The sequence below is a fragment of the Porites lutea genome, chromosome 4 (assembly GCF_958299795.1).
Source record: "Porites lutea chromosome 4, jaPorLute2.1, whole genome shotgun sequence".
Lineage (NCBI taxonomy): Eukaryota > Metazoa > Cnidaria > Anthozoa > Scleractinia > Poritidae > Porites > Porites lutea.
Genome location: NC_133204.1, coordinates 32,837,170 through 32,854,155, shown reverse-complemented (window position 1 = coordinate 32,854,155; position 16,986 = coordinate 32,837,170). Strand labels below are relative to the sequence as shown.

At 37.7% G+C, this 16,986-nt stretch overlaps 1 protein-coding gene across 1 annotated transcript; it reads right to left on the bottom strand.

The window, feature by feature from the left end:
- Positions 1–7,751: 7,751 nt before the first annotated feature.
- On the bottom strand, positions 7,752–16,602 carry LOC140933331 (RING finger protein 122-like). The gene is made up of 6 exons (XM_073382864.1): positions 16,537–16,602; positions 13,563–13,708; positions 11,704–11,770; positions 10,941–10,988; positions 10,704–10,783; positions 7,752–9,570 (listed from the first exon to the last, which is right to left on the bottom strand). The coding sequence occupies exons 2-6, from the start codon at positions 13,673–13,675 to the stop codon at positions 9,456–9,458; spliced, it is 423 nt and encodes a 140-aa protein (XP_073238965.1). The 5' UTR covers positions 13,676–13,708; positions 16,537–16,602; the 3' UTR covers positions 7,752–9,455.
- Positions 16,603–16,986: the final 384 nt, after the last annotated feature.

The window sequence follows — 16,986 nt, the reverse complement described above, 5'->3', positions numbered from 1 at the left end:
TTTAGGAACAAAAAAATGGTCCACAGCTAACAATGCAAAATGGATTCGTTCAAGAGATTTTTCGTGTTCTCTTGATCTTTTTTCTAGATTTTTCCTTTAGCAATCTTGACTATTATTTCCTATTATTTATAACATGCTTAATTCACCAGTATTTATTACCAAGCATTCACTATCATGATATATATTTATTTTATACTTTATGACCCTTGGCGGGGCCCGTGATGAACTGCATAGAAAAGACCCTTCCATGGTTTTTTCAACTTTTCAGATGGACCAGTTAGGCAAAATCCGTCGACACCAATGAAAACAGCACCTTAAAATTAGTAAAATTGCCAAGTTGTAGCTTTATCTTTGTATGAGTTTTCAACAAATCACTTTTAAACTTGGCCGCAATTTTACTAGACGTTTAAAGGTGCTCTTTCCAGCGGAGTTTACGGATTTTCCCTAACTTAATTGTCCTTATCATATCAATCCGCTGAAGGGTCTATCCATAGCGATTGTAAAAATAATATTTAAATAAAATATACTTATTGTTAAGATACACTTTTATATAACTGACTTTGTCCAGCGCCTATTCCGTTGCCTTCGAACAAGGAATTTGTGTCCGTTCCGCAGGTACAGAGTTGAATTGTCAAGTGTTTCCAGTGGATTAGCTAGAAATTTTCCGTAGGTTAATAACGCCCATGTTTTCCAAATCAATCCTACCTACCGCCATCCCTTAAATCGTTATAACGCGTTTGACTTAAATTGCAAAAAAGTAGTCAGGAGAAGAAGAAGAAAAAGGTTACAGTAGACCAAGGCCGCGTAGCGCATAAAAAGAACGTAAACTGTATGGGTAGTTTTTGCGAATGCGACAAAACGGGACGCTTACTGACGCGGACAAAGGGAACTAACTTCAAAAACCAGCTTTCTACATAATCCTAGGAGAAATTCTAACTATCTTTAATTAATTTTAGGCTGAGAGAACACAAACTGTTTTTATTGTCGCTCTTGCATATTTCAGTGGTAAGAATAGAAACCTAGTCTTGATACTTATATGTCTATTTGGTTTAAAACTATTTCTTTCGCATATTCTGCCATCGAATAATCATGTTTTTACAAACCCCGGAGTGCTGGAAAGCCCCGGCTGAAGTTTGAGCGTCTTAAGTTGTAAAAATCAGTAAATCACCTCGGCATTATGTTTCAAAGAGATCAGAATCTTCTCGCCTACGCAGGATACCAGCAAGATAATTTTACGTCTTTGGATTTACGATTTTTGTAAAAATATGCATCGTCACGTTTCTAGTGTTTGCTGAGATCGGCTAGCTTTATAATTCTACATCTGCGCTTACCTGACCACCCGTACTGACGCATAGAAGATGGCGTGTTTCCTACATTAAACTCCAAGTACTTAACTGACGTACAGTGTATATCGTATCAGTGAATGCATGAGGGAAATACAGCAACTGGCCGTAAAAGGTGGGAGTGTTACGTCATTTCTCAATGTTACATTGTTTGGTGCAACTGAAAAACCTTTCGGCGAAAACGCGAGATTATTTTGTTTTTATTTTGTCGCTCGCTAGGAATGCCACAGTTTTCTTGTCCAATTAGAATGTATTACTTTTTAAGCGAAGAAAAATTGTTGTTGCTAACCCACAAATACAGTTTGTAGAGCCGGGTGCTATAAGAATAATAAAAGTACTAGAAAACTAGTTGACGAAGTGTTATTTCGGGTTTTGGAATTCCAGCTGAAAACCAATTACACAAATACACAAAAATCGACGTCTTCGTTTAAACAAACTTTAAACCTTCTTGTTGCCTCAATGGCTACTGTAGCACCGGATATCCTTTTAAAAAAAAATTCAGACAGGATCTAGAATTTGTGGCTAATTCCAAATTGGTTTGCATCCTTTAAGTCAAACGTGTATTTAGCTTGTAACCAAACCTTGCCAACCGTTGAACTTTGGGCTTCAATTAGCTACTGTAGCACCGGAATAGGGTGGGTGATTATGCATTGGAAAAAAAAAACAGACAACACCTAGAACTGAAATTTGCAGCTAATTCCAAAATTTTTTAAAATTTTATTTACTAGTCTGCGAATGGCAGACGTTTCTCCTCGCTCATCAGCGGCAATGAGCGAGGAGAAACGTCTGCCGTTCGCAGGCTATTTATTTACTCATTTTCATATTTTGCAGCCTTTAAATCACACTGAAGTGTACTCTTTTAGTTTGTAACCAAACTTTTGGCAAGCATTAAACCTTGTTTTAATCCCTTCAATAGCTACTGTAGCATCGGAATTCAGTGGGAGATTATGCATTGAAAAAAAAAAATACAAACAGACAAGATTTAAGACAGAAATTTGTACTGAGCTAATTCCCAAGTTGTTGTTGTTGTTTTTTCAGCCTTACGTCACACGTGTAATTGGTTTCAAGCGTTAAACCTTGGTTAAATGGCAACTGTAAACCCGGAATTCTGTAGGCGATTATACATTGAAGAAATTCAGACAAGATCTAGAACTGAAATTTGCAGCCAATTCCAAAGTTTGTTAATTTTCTGAATTTTGATTTCAGTTTATTTTGATTTGCAGCCTTTACGGCGCACGTGTATTTGGAAACCTTTTACAATCGTTAAACCTGGTTTCAAAAGTCGGCACTGAAAACCCGGAATTATGTAGTCGATTATGCATACCAGATAAAAGAAATCAGACATGCAAGGAATCTGCAGCTAAATCCAAAGTGTTTTTTTAGCAGCCTTTAACTCATACTTAGACTCAGTGGAAAACAGTCAATAAATGCTTACCTGATCAACTCAATTCAGTGCAGTCGAAATTGGCTTTTTGCTGGTGCTATAGAAGCTAGAAGCTCTGAACTCCGTGGTAACCACACTCAACAATAGCAAAGGTTAACTGTGCATCTACATAATATTGAGCCGGATTAAAGAGGGTGGTAATTGTTTCCTGAGATAGTATGCCAAACCGGATGAAAGTTTACCTTTGTCACGTACAAGAAAATAAAAGCCATTGTAGTACGGCCGATCGATGATGAGCAAGGGTCGCATAGTTGAAGGAATGTAGCGTTTGAAAAGGCCGCGAAAATGTTTTGCAGTTTGCCGATAAACTGGTTGAGCGTAAAGAAAACAATGCCGGCTTGCTTATAGTGGTCCTTATTGATATGCGCTTGTCTAGGACTGTAGGCAGTGAAGCAACTTAAGTGCTCTGGACACGATATGAGGGCAACTGGTTTATCTGTCCAAAAACTGGGATCTTTCCAGTCTACTGCAAGTGTTCTAAAAAGGTGTTAATGAAATCAGACCGCTTAATTCAGTTAACATAGCGTAACAAGGATAAAATAAACAACCAATAAATTGAGCAAATTATTTGCATGCACTAAAAGAGCTCTAAAACGGCTGAGCACGAATGTGATAATAACCGGTTAGTTGAAGACTGATAAGTCTGATAGCCAGGTCTACATCGAGGCTTATCTACCGCCATGTCTGCACGAAAAGATTACGAAAAATAATAGTTATTGTAATATTTTTATTGGATAAAAATGACAGTGTTCGCTCATTCACTGATCGGCATTATTCGGCACTTGTGATTGACTGTGGGTTTTATGATCTGATAGCCTTAGGCTGTACCCCCAAAAAATATTTAATTATTGAGAATTGCATGGTGTTGCAACTGTTTCCGAAACCGTTTCTCATTAGTTTTTGTTTTCTTGTGTGTGTGGTTTTGTTACGTTACGATATATCAGACTCTGATGAGATTAGTGCCCCGACTGAATGTCTAGCTGTTTAGAAAACGCTAATAAATTGTTACATTATCAGCAACGTAAGTGCATGCTGCCAGGATCAAATCGTTTGAGTTTCTGGTGTCATACAAAAGGCATTGATGCTAGTGTGTGTTTGGTTTTTCGAAACTAAAGCTTTATCAGGGAAAAATATCGCAGTATGATTAGATCTCTTGTCATCAAATCTATAGTGAAGTATTCAATCGACACTACTTACTATTGCTAAGTAAAAACTTAAAGGCCCTTTTAATAAGTACTGAGAAACCACCGGTAGCTCGCAGACAGCACTGAGTAAGATATACGCTGATACAATACAAGAAAATAATTGAAGCTGAGATTCCTCGGTCTTTCTTTGCTCCGAAATCATACGGAAATGCTTTCTACGCAGGATTAAATTAGCTGGCCAAAGCGGCACATTCAGCGCGATAGACTATGAGCCAGTCTTCCCGTGGCAGGGGATGGGAGAGGATCGAGGGTTGGAAACTCCCGTATAAAACCGTGATGCTAGTCAGAAAAAAAATAAATAAATAAACTAAATGACAATAAATAACGATATGGATCCAGGTAGCGTAACCATGTAGTGGTTCTTCGGTCACCTAATTCCTGATCGAATTGCAATTTAGAAATGTTGTGTTTTGAGGAGAGGGGAAAAACCGGACTACATGATGGAGGAAAACGTCTCGGAGCAAAGATGAGAACCAACAACAAACTGAACCCACATATGGCTTCAACCCCTAGATTTGAACATGGGCAAAATTGGTGGGAGGCGAGTGCTCTCATCACTGTACCACCCTTGCCTTCCCTAAAGAAGACCAATCTACAATCGGCGACAAAATGAGTTGAGACACTTCGCCCTAAACTGGGCTTTTTTACGTTTTACTGGCTTCAAAAGGAGGAAATAGCCTCCCCCATCCCCTACATGCAATGTTGTACCGATGTTCGAGCTCCCCACAGAAAACATCAAACACCCCAACTTAGAATGGAGGGAACAGGGGAGGGGTGCGGATTCTTTTGTTCTCTGAAGTTACCCTATTTGAGTACAATGCCTCGACCTTTTTATCGCCGATTGTAGGTGTGACTCAAGCTTTATTTGCCCCATAAGGGAGGGCCTTAGATAAGAATGCAGATAAGAGGCAACGTTTTTGGTTGTGCTAAAGATATGGACATGGAATGTTGCCTTCAGCACTGTCGGATCAATATTTGGATGCCTGTACTGGTGGAAATAGACCTTCTGTCCCCGCCGAATCTGCAGTTTACATCTCTAAACTAGAGGACAAACCCCACCACCCATTTCATATGGTGGTCATCCCACGCAAGTTTTTGAGCTATAGCTGCGAGTGACAGTATGGCTAATATATTTTTTACATAGTTCAAGAGACCATTCAAGGTCCGAGGCACTGTTGACATAAGCCGTTTCCTAATAAAATCATGAATATGTTACCAACCTAGGTTACAAATTTTTAACCTGAATATAATTTTAACCTGAAACAAATGCATGAAACACAAACATTATTTAGATTAGTCTCCCTCCATTTCCTGCACCAGGGGCACCCAACGACTGTTTTCTGTAAAATATCTGTTCGGAGAAGCAAATATTGCCTAGAATTTTCTATTACTTGAGGACGGCTAAAACTTTCGCGATAACCGTTCCATTCATGTACAATTTTCGAAACTTATCTCATAAATCCCCTACGATTTTCTGAAGCTTAATTTGTCACATTTCACTCCCCAAGTAAATAGAAAAACGAATCCTAAACTTTCGGATTCAAAACTGTGATTGAGAGAGGAATCAGAAAAACTTTCACATTCGTAAAAGGATAAATTGCATCTAAAATTTTCGGGAAAATAATTCTGAAGCCCTTGTTATTTCGAAAAAACGCAAAGTCCCCTAGGATGACCGAACAGAATCCAGTTTTATACCGCCACCTAAAATGTATTTCTTGAGATCTAAGACTACTCTGGATAGCCTAAAAAGTGTTTTCAACGCGTTAAGAAGGAAATCGTCGTTGGGTGCCCCTGCTGCACGCTTGTAGTTAACTTTTATAGGACAATTCTTTGACCTTGTGCTTTTAAAATTAAATATAGTACAAATCGTTTCTTTTAATTATATACTTGCAAATACTAAAACGGCTGTTATTGACAAATACAGCCTCGGGGCAAGTTTTGTGAGTGTGTAATATAACCAAAGTCAACAAGTTCGAATGGCGTTATTATTTATTTCATTATGTGCATAGTAAAGCCCAGGCGCTGCGGCGTAGATTTTTTGCATAATCAAAGTAAAATGCAGACTGGGGGAAATGTCCTCCTCTTTTAAATATCTAAAGTGAAGTAAGTTAAAACAAAAGAGGATTTCGAAGGATTCAGCGGCCGACAGTACATCTCTGAAAAAAAATTCAAACATTCTCCAATTTGTTTAATTTAGGATAGGGTAGAAGCTCGATTTTCCGTAGAAAGTGAAATTGAAAAAATGTTAATATTGTTTTAGCTGCTTCCAGATTATTTACATGTTAAAGAGAGAGCGCCTAAAACATTTTCTATCATGATAATAAATTTGTCGAAATATGTACTGCCAATTCAAACGTTTAGAACATTCATTTTTAGTGCCGCGTCGCGTTACTTTTGAACATAAGACTACTATAACTACGGCGTTAATGCGAGTAGGTTTCTCATACCAGCCACAGCCGAATAAATTTCCTCTCATTTTAATGTTAAGGAAACTGGCACTGACCTTCAAACAGTCGAGTCTGCGCACGTTTATTTGCTGAATGTCAAATCACTGCTTAAGTAGGCCATGTTGTTGGTCCTTAAGTACATGAGAGAATGAAATGAAAGAACCTTATAGCAACCTCGTTGCCAATGTCTTTGTTTAGTTTGCCTTTGTCTAAATCTTTTGTCACTCCTTCCCAAGTCCCTGTACGGAGTCTTCCCAGTCCTTCCCGGTATCACAGTGATATGAGCATCCCCCACGTTTTGGGCGTCCCCATTCCCAAAAAACCCCTGGGATATGGGCATGCCCGGTGACCCTAACCCAAATCGCTAGGGTGATATGAGAAGGGATGCCCATATCGCTAGGGTTTTGGAAATGGGGGTGGCCAAAAGGCGGGGATTCCCATATCACTGTTACACCAGTCAGTTCAATTCAGTGACGTCAAGTTAAGTTAAACACGTGACACTAAATGATAACCCTGGGACCCACAGGGGCTTCCAAAACCGAAACACTGAAGCAATCTCGCAGCTTCGTTCCCATGGTTCTCTCCTGCTCGTCCTCCAGAGCGTGAGAGGGGCGCGGGTACTCAGGGACACGAGGTTGCCAATCTCATACCCACAATCCTCAAATTCTAGATTAGCTGGAGGTCGCTTTAAGGCAGCGAAATGACCAGTCTGGCCCCAGAAAAAAAATCCACGAATGCTTGACTTGTTTAATTTATAATCATAACTATAACAAAATTCTCAAATCTGATTGGCTATCAACAACCCTGATTTCAGCCTTAATTCGACAATTTAATAGGACAGTACGCGTCATGCCTAAGTAATTGGACAGTACGCGCCATCACGTGCGCGCTTAAATGGTTTTTTTTCACTACTAGCAAAAAAAATTGGAATTTTTTCTGTTTTGATTTTAAGAAAGGACCTTATATATCACAAATTTTGTTAAAGTTATGATTAATTGGTAACAGAACTTCGTATCGTCCAATTCAGTCTGTAATCATACTCGTGATTAAACAAATCGGACTACGGAACTGGACTCCACTCAGTCCTGTTACTATTACTAATCGCAAGAGTATAGGTCAAGTAGCGTTATTCTCTCTTGATACCCCTCATTTTACCCTCTTTTCCGACAAAATGCTTATGCAACATCCCTTAACGTTTCTGCAATAATCTAAAATAAAAAAACATATATTAAAAAAAACAGACAAGCCATAAAGAAAAACAAAGACAAGGTGGGGCGCTTCAATACCAGATTCTTCTATTGATTAGTTTACATTATAATATCAACGTATATAATTTATTTACAAGATTATTCAAACAGGTTTAGTCTCAAGATTTCTAGACTAACCATAACATATGAAAATATCAAGTTTAATTGGTTTGCCAGTAACTTACAAACAACCATGTTTTCTTTATTTCACTTTGCTAGTTGTCTTTAATCTATTTTCATGGCAATTTTTTCATTCCCTTGCTGGTGGATTATATTGCAAACAGCAACAAGAGAAAACGTCTTTCAAAAGATCATAGACCAATCGCTCTATCTTAAAAAATTATTGTATTTGTCTATATCTATATTTACAAGAAATTCTCTTTAAAAATTTACACATTTCCAAAGTAAAAGACTTTAACTTGGACTAAATAAATTAAGCTCAGAAAGGCTTCTATAGAGATGGCATAATACTTACAATGGCCTTGTTATCAAGTGATAACCAAATGATGTAAACTCAGTTATGTAAAACATGACACTGAGGCATTCTGATTAATAAAATATTGTCAACAGCAATAGGCTAATGTAAAACTCCCTCTGGTAACAACGTCTCAACCAATTACAATGAAAGTCAAAACCATTCATGGAGTCAATTCAATCACACTTTTACGAAATGTATTTCACAAGTTTTGTGTTTATAGACTTGACAACAATTTGCCACTTCAGAAACGAGAGGGAAATGGGTCGAGTTAACTTTTGCAAAGACTTCTGGAGCTGTTACCAGTGAGTAGGGACATGGGAAAAATGGCCAACAGCTGACTGGCACCTCCCCAGTAACAATCCCTGAAATTGCAGGATGCTCCAGTTACCTTCTCCATTTTAAAGTGATGAATGAGCTACCCTTATAAATTACATTGCAAGTTCAGTGTTTTCAGACCTAAAAAAAAATAGCAGCGGTGCCAACCCTTGGACATTTAAAATCTGGAAACTGTCTCTTTTGTAGTACCTCCTCAACTTCAACCATGCACCACACTCCCAATAAACACAAATCGACCCAGTCCCCACATTATAACATGGGCATAGCTCAGGACATTATACATACTGTAATAATTCACTTTTTTGATGAAATAGTCTTGTCATTGTTGAAATATGCCACCCAAACAAAAAAAAAAATGCCACCCAAGGCACTGTACTATGATCAAAGATTATTTTGCATAAAGGGGAAAATTGGGCTAAATTCCAAAATAAATTTCAGGAAAACTCAAAACTCAATTCCATTCTGGAGTTTTGGACCCATACGCGAGATTAGGAGCTTCATACGATAATTATTCAAGAGGCTCGCAGATAATCTGGCAAAGATAGCATGCATGCATGTAATTGTTTCACTTAAAAATTGACCCATGACTTGCAGAGACAAGCAAATTTTTTCTGGAGTTGCTGGCCACCCATGAAATTGGCTTCAAAATGTTAGTCTCTCATTTCATTGTCAGCTCGTGGGTAATTATCAGAGGCTTTAAGATACACTTGTAGCAGATAATCCTGGTAGCCTAGCCATTTCTTCAGCATAAGAGACAGTCAATTCATACACCCATAAAAGGATTATCTGCTACAACTGTATCTTAAAGCCTCTGATTACCCACAAATGAATTAATCAAGAGTTGATGATTATACAGAGTAGCTCCCATGTCTTTAAAACTCCTTTGAGTATTCCAGTCATTCTTTAGAAAAGCCCACATCCTGAGGGCTGTATTTAAACTTGCAAAATAAGCCACTCACACATCTAATAATAAAGGTGTTCTTTCTCCATCTGCCGATGCACCTCCATGCCTACAATTACGCTGGCATATTGGACATGTTTCTTTAATCTCCATCCACTTCATAATGCACCTAATTTAAACAGAAAAGTTAACCTTGTAGTTCCTAATCTTAAAGGCTGATTTAGACAGTACGATTTTTACTTAAAACTGTTGTGCCCAAATCATGTTGTGTAAATTAATCCCATAACATCCGTATGACATGCGAGGATGTGGTAAGTGAAAATTGCGCACATGTGGATGGTCGAAAGTCATGACATATGCTAGTCCCGCACAATAGTCATAAGCAAAAATCGTACTGTCTAAATCGGCATTAAAAGTGCCCACAGAAAAATGCCACGATCCTGCAGTGCAGGCATTTTCTTTGGGCATGTGAATGTTTTTGCTTGCGAAAGAGCCATATTCAAACTCCAAAAGACAGGAGGAAATAGGGTGAGCCCAATGAAGTAGGGAAAAGGGAGAGAGGGGCAGCCTAGCACACACCTAGAGGGTTGCTATTTCTACTATCCAGAATCTTCCTCTATCTGAAAATAAAAAAACTAGCAGCTTTTGCTAAAAACAAGCCTAAACTGCAGGCTGAAATGCCACAATAATCACATTATTTCACTTACGACATGGAACAAAAAGACCTGCATCGACCATGTCAAAATACAGAGGTTCAATATGAGTGGTCATACCATATGGTCTTGCTCACCGGTTTGACAGTTAGAACTACTGTGCCTTGATCCATCAGTGACTTAAAGACGGACAGGTTATACAACTAAAATTGTGCTTACTAAGAGGGTTCCTAGTCTATGAGCGGACTTTTTAGCATGACACTCTCACTTTTTTGCTGAGGTGCTATATAAATTTTTACAGCCATCTTTTGCTGCAGTTGCCATGGCCTCTCCCTTTTGGTCAGGATTGGCCCCTGAAAGCTGTAGAATACAAGCCCTTGGAATTATTTGGGAGGGGGCTGAATTGAATTGAATTGGGTGAGGATGATGGATTAAAATAATGTAAAAGCTATTGACCACTTTCTTCAAGAGGTCCAAGAGGTACTCATTGCTAAACTGTTGACAGCCTCCATTTCATCAACACACACAAAAAATGAGATAGATCACAAGCATGCAGCCCTAGCTAAAGGCAAGGAGGTGGGGAGTGAACTTCTATCTTATTTTTTTCCTAAGTTACAAAATAAAAGAAATAAACATTTGCTTGACCTACTTGTGGTGATAAGCATGCCCACATCTACAAATACTAATTTCCTCCTTGTTCCTAAAATCATCCAAACAAATTGCACACGTCTAAAAGAAAGAAAAAAAGCTGTATTAATGAACTGAATAATGACAAAAAAGAAACAAGAAACCAAGAGGATACACTGGAATTCCAGAAACAACAAAAGTTTGTAAGTTATGTTACACAATATTAAATGTCAGCAAAACTTGTTCTTATTCTACTTACATCACTCTTCAGAGAAACTTTCTTCAACCATTTCTTCTTGTAATTTGTCTTCAACGAAATAAAGTAGCAGAAATATTTGTTTAATAAAATGAAGTACATAACATACTTGAAGCATGACAAGCTTGTAAGCATTCCATAGCTTCCACAACAATAATGCCCATTGTATTTAAGGCATATTCAGATTGGCTTATTGCTGGAGTGTTGGCGTGGTTTAAATCAATTGACTGGCTGGCCAATGTCTTAACTGAGGTTTAAGTGCTACACGTAGCTGTTCATCCAAGCAAACTTTACTATATGGCTCTGATAAGAGCTCTGCGTGAACCTCCTTAGAATCTACTAAAGAAATGGTAAAGGTACAGAGTGCAGCCATCCAGTTACTGGTGCACCCAACTGGTGCACCCAACAGGAGAAAAATGTATGTTAAGTTTTCTAGTTTACATGAGCAACTCTTCTTTTCAATGTGATAGCTACTAAATAAGCAATTCTTGAGGCGATTACTATATATCAATTTTTTTTTTATCATTTCATTTAATACCATTCAAATGGGAAAGAAGAGGAATACCCAAAGGAAACTATTCTGATCTCAAGATCTCTAAAGTGAGTGCCATTTCATGTGCTTCTTTCAGACAAGCGTATAATTTTTTGATATACACAGTCATGGATTTTTGAACAAATTGGAATCTTGTCTCAGATTTTACCACCATGTACCACAGCTTGTAGAAATATATAAAAAAACTTGCTAACTGGTCAGTCCGTAATTTACCTTTTTAAGGCCTTCATAATGAACTCTTCTTGAAGACTCTAAATCATGCTGGGGTTCATCAGATGTCCTGTTAGGAAAGAAACATACACACATACACAAAATGTTGTAGTTATCGGTTGTCAGTTAGTCTTTCAAAAGTCATCATCATCATTCTTCACACCAAGTAGGGAGTACTAGGGCAGGAAATAATATTTCTCCCATCAATACAGTTCTCTCCTGGTTCTATTTTTTAAGATACGAGGGTTACTGGCCCCAAATCATACCCCCCAAACCCAGTGGACCAGAGGCTTTTCTTAGTCTGGCCTCTCACCATTGACCAATCCCACATGGTTTGATGGTACTGTTAATGATCGATTAAACACCACAGCCCTTATTTCATTTTCCCTATTAAAGGTGCAGCGCTTATTCAAGAGCGATGCTTATTTGAGTGTGGTGATTATTTCAACTACGGGTAGAACATTGAAAGGAATATATAAAGGGAGAGTTGGTCGTGATCTTATTTCTTAGACGATATGGTTTTGATATCTCTTATACCAAGCGCTGTAACAAAACTGGGGTGTTTATTTATAAATACCCAAATTAGCACCGCAAAACTTATGCAAGAGGGACCCTTATTAAATTGTTTTCAGTAAATGTGTGGTACAGTAAAAACCTGCGTATAAGAACCTAACATTTAAGAACCTGTTAGGCTAAAATTTCATTTTTAAGTACCCTTCACATAAGAACCATTTTAGGCTAAAATCCTAAAACAGGTTCTTATTTTCAAAAAAAAAACAACAATATATATATATATATATATATATATATATATATATATATATATATATATATATATATATATATATATATATATAATACAGTCTGTATGCAATAATACTCTAAACACTATAGCATGGTTACATAAAACTTTACCATAGGTTTGATTGTAACAGAATCAGATTAAAATAGTATAGTATTTTGCTTAACGAAGCCTCCAAGAATATTGTTTTTGGACATTAAACACTGGATCATTTAAAAATTCAGTTTTATTTCTTTAACAAAAGTTAAGAACTAATTAAGAACCTAGTTAGCCTAATTTTACACTAAATACCATTTATATAAGAACCTGTTTAGGCTAACTTGGAAAAACCTAGGTTCTTATACGCGGGTTTTTACTGTACTTATTCAAGACTGAATTTTGTTAAACTAGGAGAAAACTGATGCTGGTCATTCTTGGGACTTAAAGGGTTATAAAGACAAGCAAACTTCACCACTATGACAATTAAGGTGACAATGCTAGACTAAAGAGTAAGAATTTAAAAGTTGACACATTATTTAATTGCAGACTCAGAACAACACCCAATGAATACACCTTATCACAGCTCGCGTGGGAAGAAATTTTCAGTATAATTACAATATTTTATTCTGACTGAAGGTCTACAAGGACCCAGGTTCATTGTTCACTTTCTGAGTGATATTAGGGACTATAGGATCCGACGACAGCAATGACAAGGAGAATGTCAAAAAAGCAATAGGTTTAATACGTAAAGTTACCAACAATTTGCTCGTGCATCAGACTTTTTTGTGCATTCCTTTGGAGTTTTGTTTATGACTACAACGTGAAAATATTTTACACAACTTCCTGCTTTATGGAGGATGTAAAAAAGCACCAACAAAATTTTACTTCTCTTTCTGAACTTGGATAACGCTGTTGGGAATTCAACTCCAGAAGAGTTTGCCTACATTTAAAAAAGTACGCCAGTTGGAATGATCGCAATAAAGATCGAAAACTGTGAATTCACTTTTTCTACAACATTTTCCCTGCTGCCACCGTCCACGCATCTTAAGGTCCCTATTAACATAAAAGATTGTCTGCTTACCTCAAAAGATAACAGCAGAATGCAAAACAAAGTCCAACAATGAGGAAACCAATGAATAGAATTGGTAACAAGAACAAAATTGGATCTGACACATTAAAGTCCATGCCACTCATGGCTGGCTTCAGATTCTAAACCTCGGCTCTACCCTAAAATGAAATAATACCAATGATAAATGTTACTGAGTGACACTTTGCACTTCTGTTTTGGTTGTCTCTGATTCAGGTTAGTATTCAACTCGTTTGTCGGCCCAAAATAGAGGCCCTGCCAGGGGAGGGGGGGGGGTCCTATGTCACTTGTCTGAATTTTAAAACATCTTATGTCAATGTTTGTGAATGCTTCTTGTTGCTGTCGGGAATTGAACAAAAATTCTTTGTCTTTGGTGGATTTTAGAAAAGGGGGATAGCAATGCATTACAAAGAAACCATTAAAGTTCTGCAATTTCTGAGTCAAAATTTTGCATATGGAACACCTATGCATCGCTATTCATAATTAAGTGATCGACTTTCAACATTTTTGAAGACTAACTGACCAAGAAAAATTGCCGAAAATTACTTCTTCTTGGCATTCAGACTGGTGAAAAATTAGCCAAACCACCGTTCTTTGTTGCTTATTCTCGGCTTTGCTTTGGCCAAGGGAGGTTGTCCCTTGTCACGATTTCATCTTACGCTCAGTCACTACTTTTTGGGCCACGTGGCTTGTCGGAATTTACCCTGGTAGGGCCTCACAATAACATATTTAGGTACAGCAGTTTGGTGCTTTATGTAGTGTATTTTATTATATGGAGGAGAGTGTTTTACTGGGAACTAAACCACTCGTAGATTCCATACGCCACTTCATCCGGGACCCGAGTGGAGTATTTTCCGTATGTCACCTTTGTGAGTGTCGTATCGTTCAATGACGTCACGATTCCTGCCTTTTACTTTTGTTGAATTGGTTTCTCCATATAATAAAAAGAACATTACACGCTGGCTCGAAGATATGAATTTTATGTTCTCGTGGCAAGAATAATATCTCACGAGTGAGCGAAGCGAACGAGTGAGATATTGTTCTTGCCACTCGAACATAAAATTCATATCTTCGAGCCACCGTGTAATATCCTCTATATATTTTCATTGACCTGCACAAATCTGCCATCACCTAAATCTGATCAAATTGAAACACTAAATGTCCATCATTTCAGGCAAAACTTTGCAATCCTAGCCTTTATTGATTGTTAAATCTTATATTTTTATTTCTACTAGCTACTAGTTTATGGAATTAAAGGCTCAAGAAAACTTCCTGCCCAGACACAAACCTTTCACTCTTTAGAGGTGAACTGGGCTAAGGTATTCCAAACTCAGCCGTGTATCTGCACAGATTTCACTGTTTGATTTTGGCAAGACTAGGCTGAGTTGCATGCTCTTAACAATATTTTATACCAGGTAGCAGTGAGAACAATGCAAAGTTACTTTATAACACTCAACTTCCTTGGAGACCCAGGGGCAGTCAGTCTGGCCGGGATAAAAGGCACAACAAAAGTTTTCAAGCACGGGCAGAAGAGCCCCGGATACCGACACTCACCAGACAATTTCCAAACAGTCAAGCGAATGCTCGCTCCTGGACTGCCCCTGGGTCTCCGAGAATAACTCAACTTCAGCCTCAATATTGCATGTGAATTTGTAGGTTACCATCACAACAAATCGATGTTTATGATTCATACTTGCTTGTGCATCCTACTGCAGTCGCATAAAATAAAATATTATTTGTTTTTAGCTTTAAGATGTGTCTTTTGAGGGCGAAAAATGCCTACCAACTGTCGACATATCCAACGGTTATAAATTTCAAAAGAACTTAAGGTGGCTGAACACAGTTTTGCGGGCGGTCAGCGGTAGCGCGTGTTTTAAATTAGACAAACAAACATGGCGGCGAAAAAAGCATTGGCACACAGACGACGAATTCTCAAAATCTACTCTATAACATTTTGTGATATTTGGCAAACTTTTTACTTTTATCGTATTCTAAATGATGAGAACTTTAAAATGGAAGTTGAACAGACGAATTTTGTAACACATTTAATAATTACGGTAGAATTATATTATTGATTATCTAAAAACCCCTCTGTTAAAATTTGGTAAAATAAGTTTCAAATGGTAATGATTAATCATAGTAAGCTGTGTGCGAGTTTATGGGAAAATCTAATAAGAGAATTTTATGTAAACTGAGTAACGGTGAAATTTTAAGGTTGTATTAATCGTTCACGTTGCCATGGAAACTACGAAAACGTCAAATTTTACCTGTCAGTCAAACTCTTTCATCAGTATATTTTTCACTTGCCAAGTTTCAGCTTGTGAGCTGCAACCTTTCTCCTGCCACAATTTGGCAAATGACCTATACTCAGAAAATGCCAAAACTGTGTTCAGCCACCTTAAATGATCAAATGAAATAAGTTTGACAGCTACAAGCATACCTTTTTTCAAGAAGGCCTGCGCTTCATTTCGCGAACAAAGGGTAGAATTCGTTCCTTTTTTACTGCATTGTTAAATATATAAAATAAATCTAGCTATCTGAGGCATTACTGCTGCATTTCACTATCCCATAAATTCAGAAAATACGAACGGGACTGATTTCGATAGGAAAATGAAAGGAGCCAACCCCCAACGCAAGGAAATTTTTAAGATTCAACACGCAGCATCACGCTAAGCTTTTATCTAACGAATTTTCCCAAGCCGAAGGTATGGTAATGTTCCAATTAAAAATCTATTCCACTAGAATTTTAGCCTATTAATCTATAAAAAACGTAACTTAGGAGTTTAAAGTACACTAATTGAGAGAATAAAAACAAGTAACCTTCCTTTCCATGACTATATAGGTCCATTGTTGGTGGGTTGAAACGATCATTGAAAACAATTGCTATGTGCTACTTTCAATAAAACAAAAACAAGCTCAAAAACACTCAGGCTCAATAAAGGAACGGAGATAAAAGTGAATAACCGACCTGGTTGAGCCATTCTGATGAAATTAGCTTTCTCAGCAACAATGAACTTCCCTCCGCAATTTGTTCTTTCCCTTCCCAAAGTGCCTACAGGGAAGTGACAACAAACTCAGTCGGGGCGGGGGAGGGGTAGGGACATACATCTGTGTTCGCAGAAGTTCGCACGTTCACCCGGCGGACAATCATACTCAAACTACTTATGAAATGACTCCTGGGTTCAAACCTAAAAATAAAACATCCATAAGGTGCGTGTGTTCGAAATACTAATTTATCAAATGTCCTACCCTTCTGTGAAATTCCTAACCTATCATAAGCCTGAAAAAGCACCCATATTGGGTGGTGTCTCACCTTATAGACTATCATAGGTAGTATTCCCCGAAATTAGGAAAAATATATCATTTTTTGTTTTTTTTTATGTGAGTATTCAGTGTAGACGATGTTTACATACTTTGG

Bases quoted from the DNA above. Each gene is read 5' to 3' on its own strand.
- LOC140933331 (XM_073382864.1), bottom strand. From the start codon at position 13,675: ATGAGTGGCATGGACTTTAATGTGTCAGATCCAATTTTGTTCTTGTTA. The intron at 10,784-10,940 runs GTAAGTAGAATA...TCTTTCTTTTAG, and splicing joins AAGTTTCTCTGAAGAGTGAT to ACGTGTGCAATTTGTTTGGA. The intron at 9,571-10,703 runs GTAGGTCAAGCA...TGTTTAAATTAG, and splicing joins GGGCATGCTTATCACCACAA to GTGCATTATGAAGTGGATGG.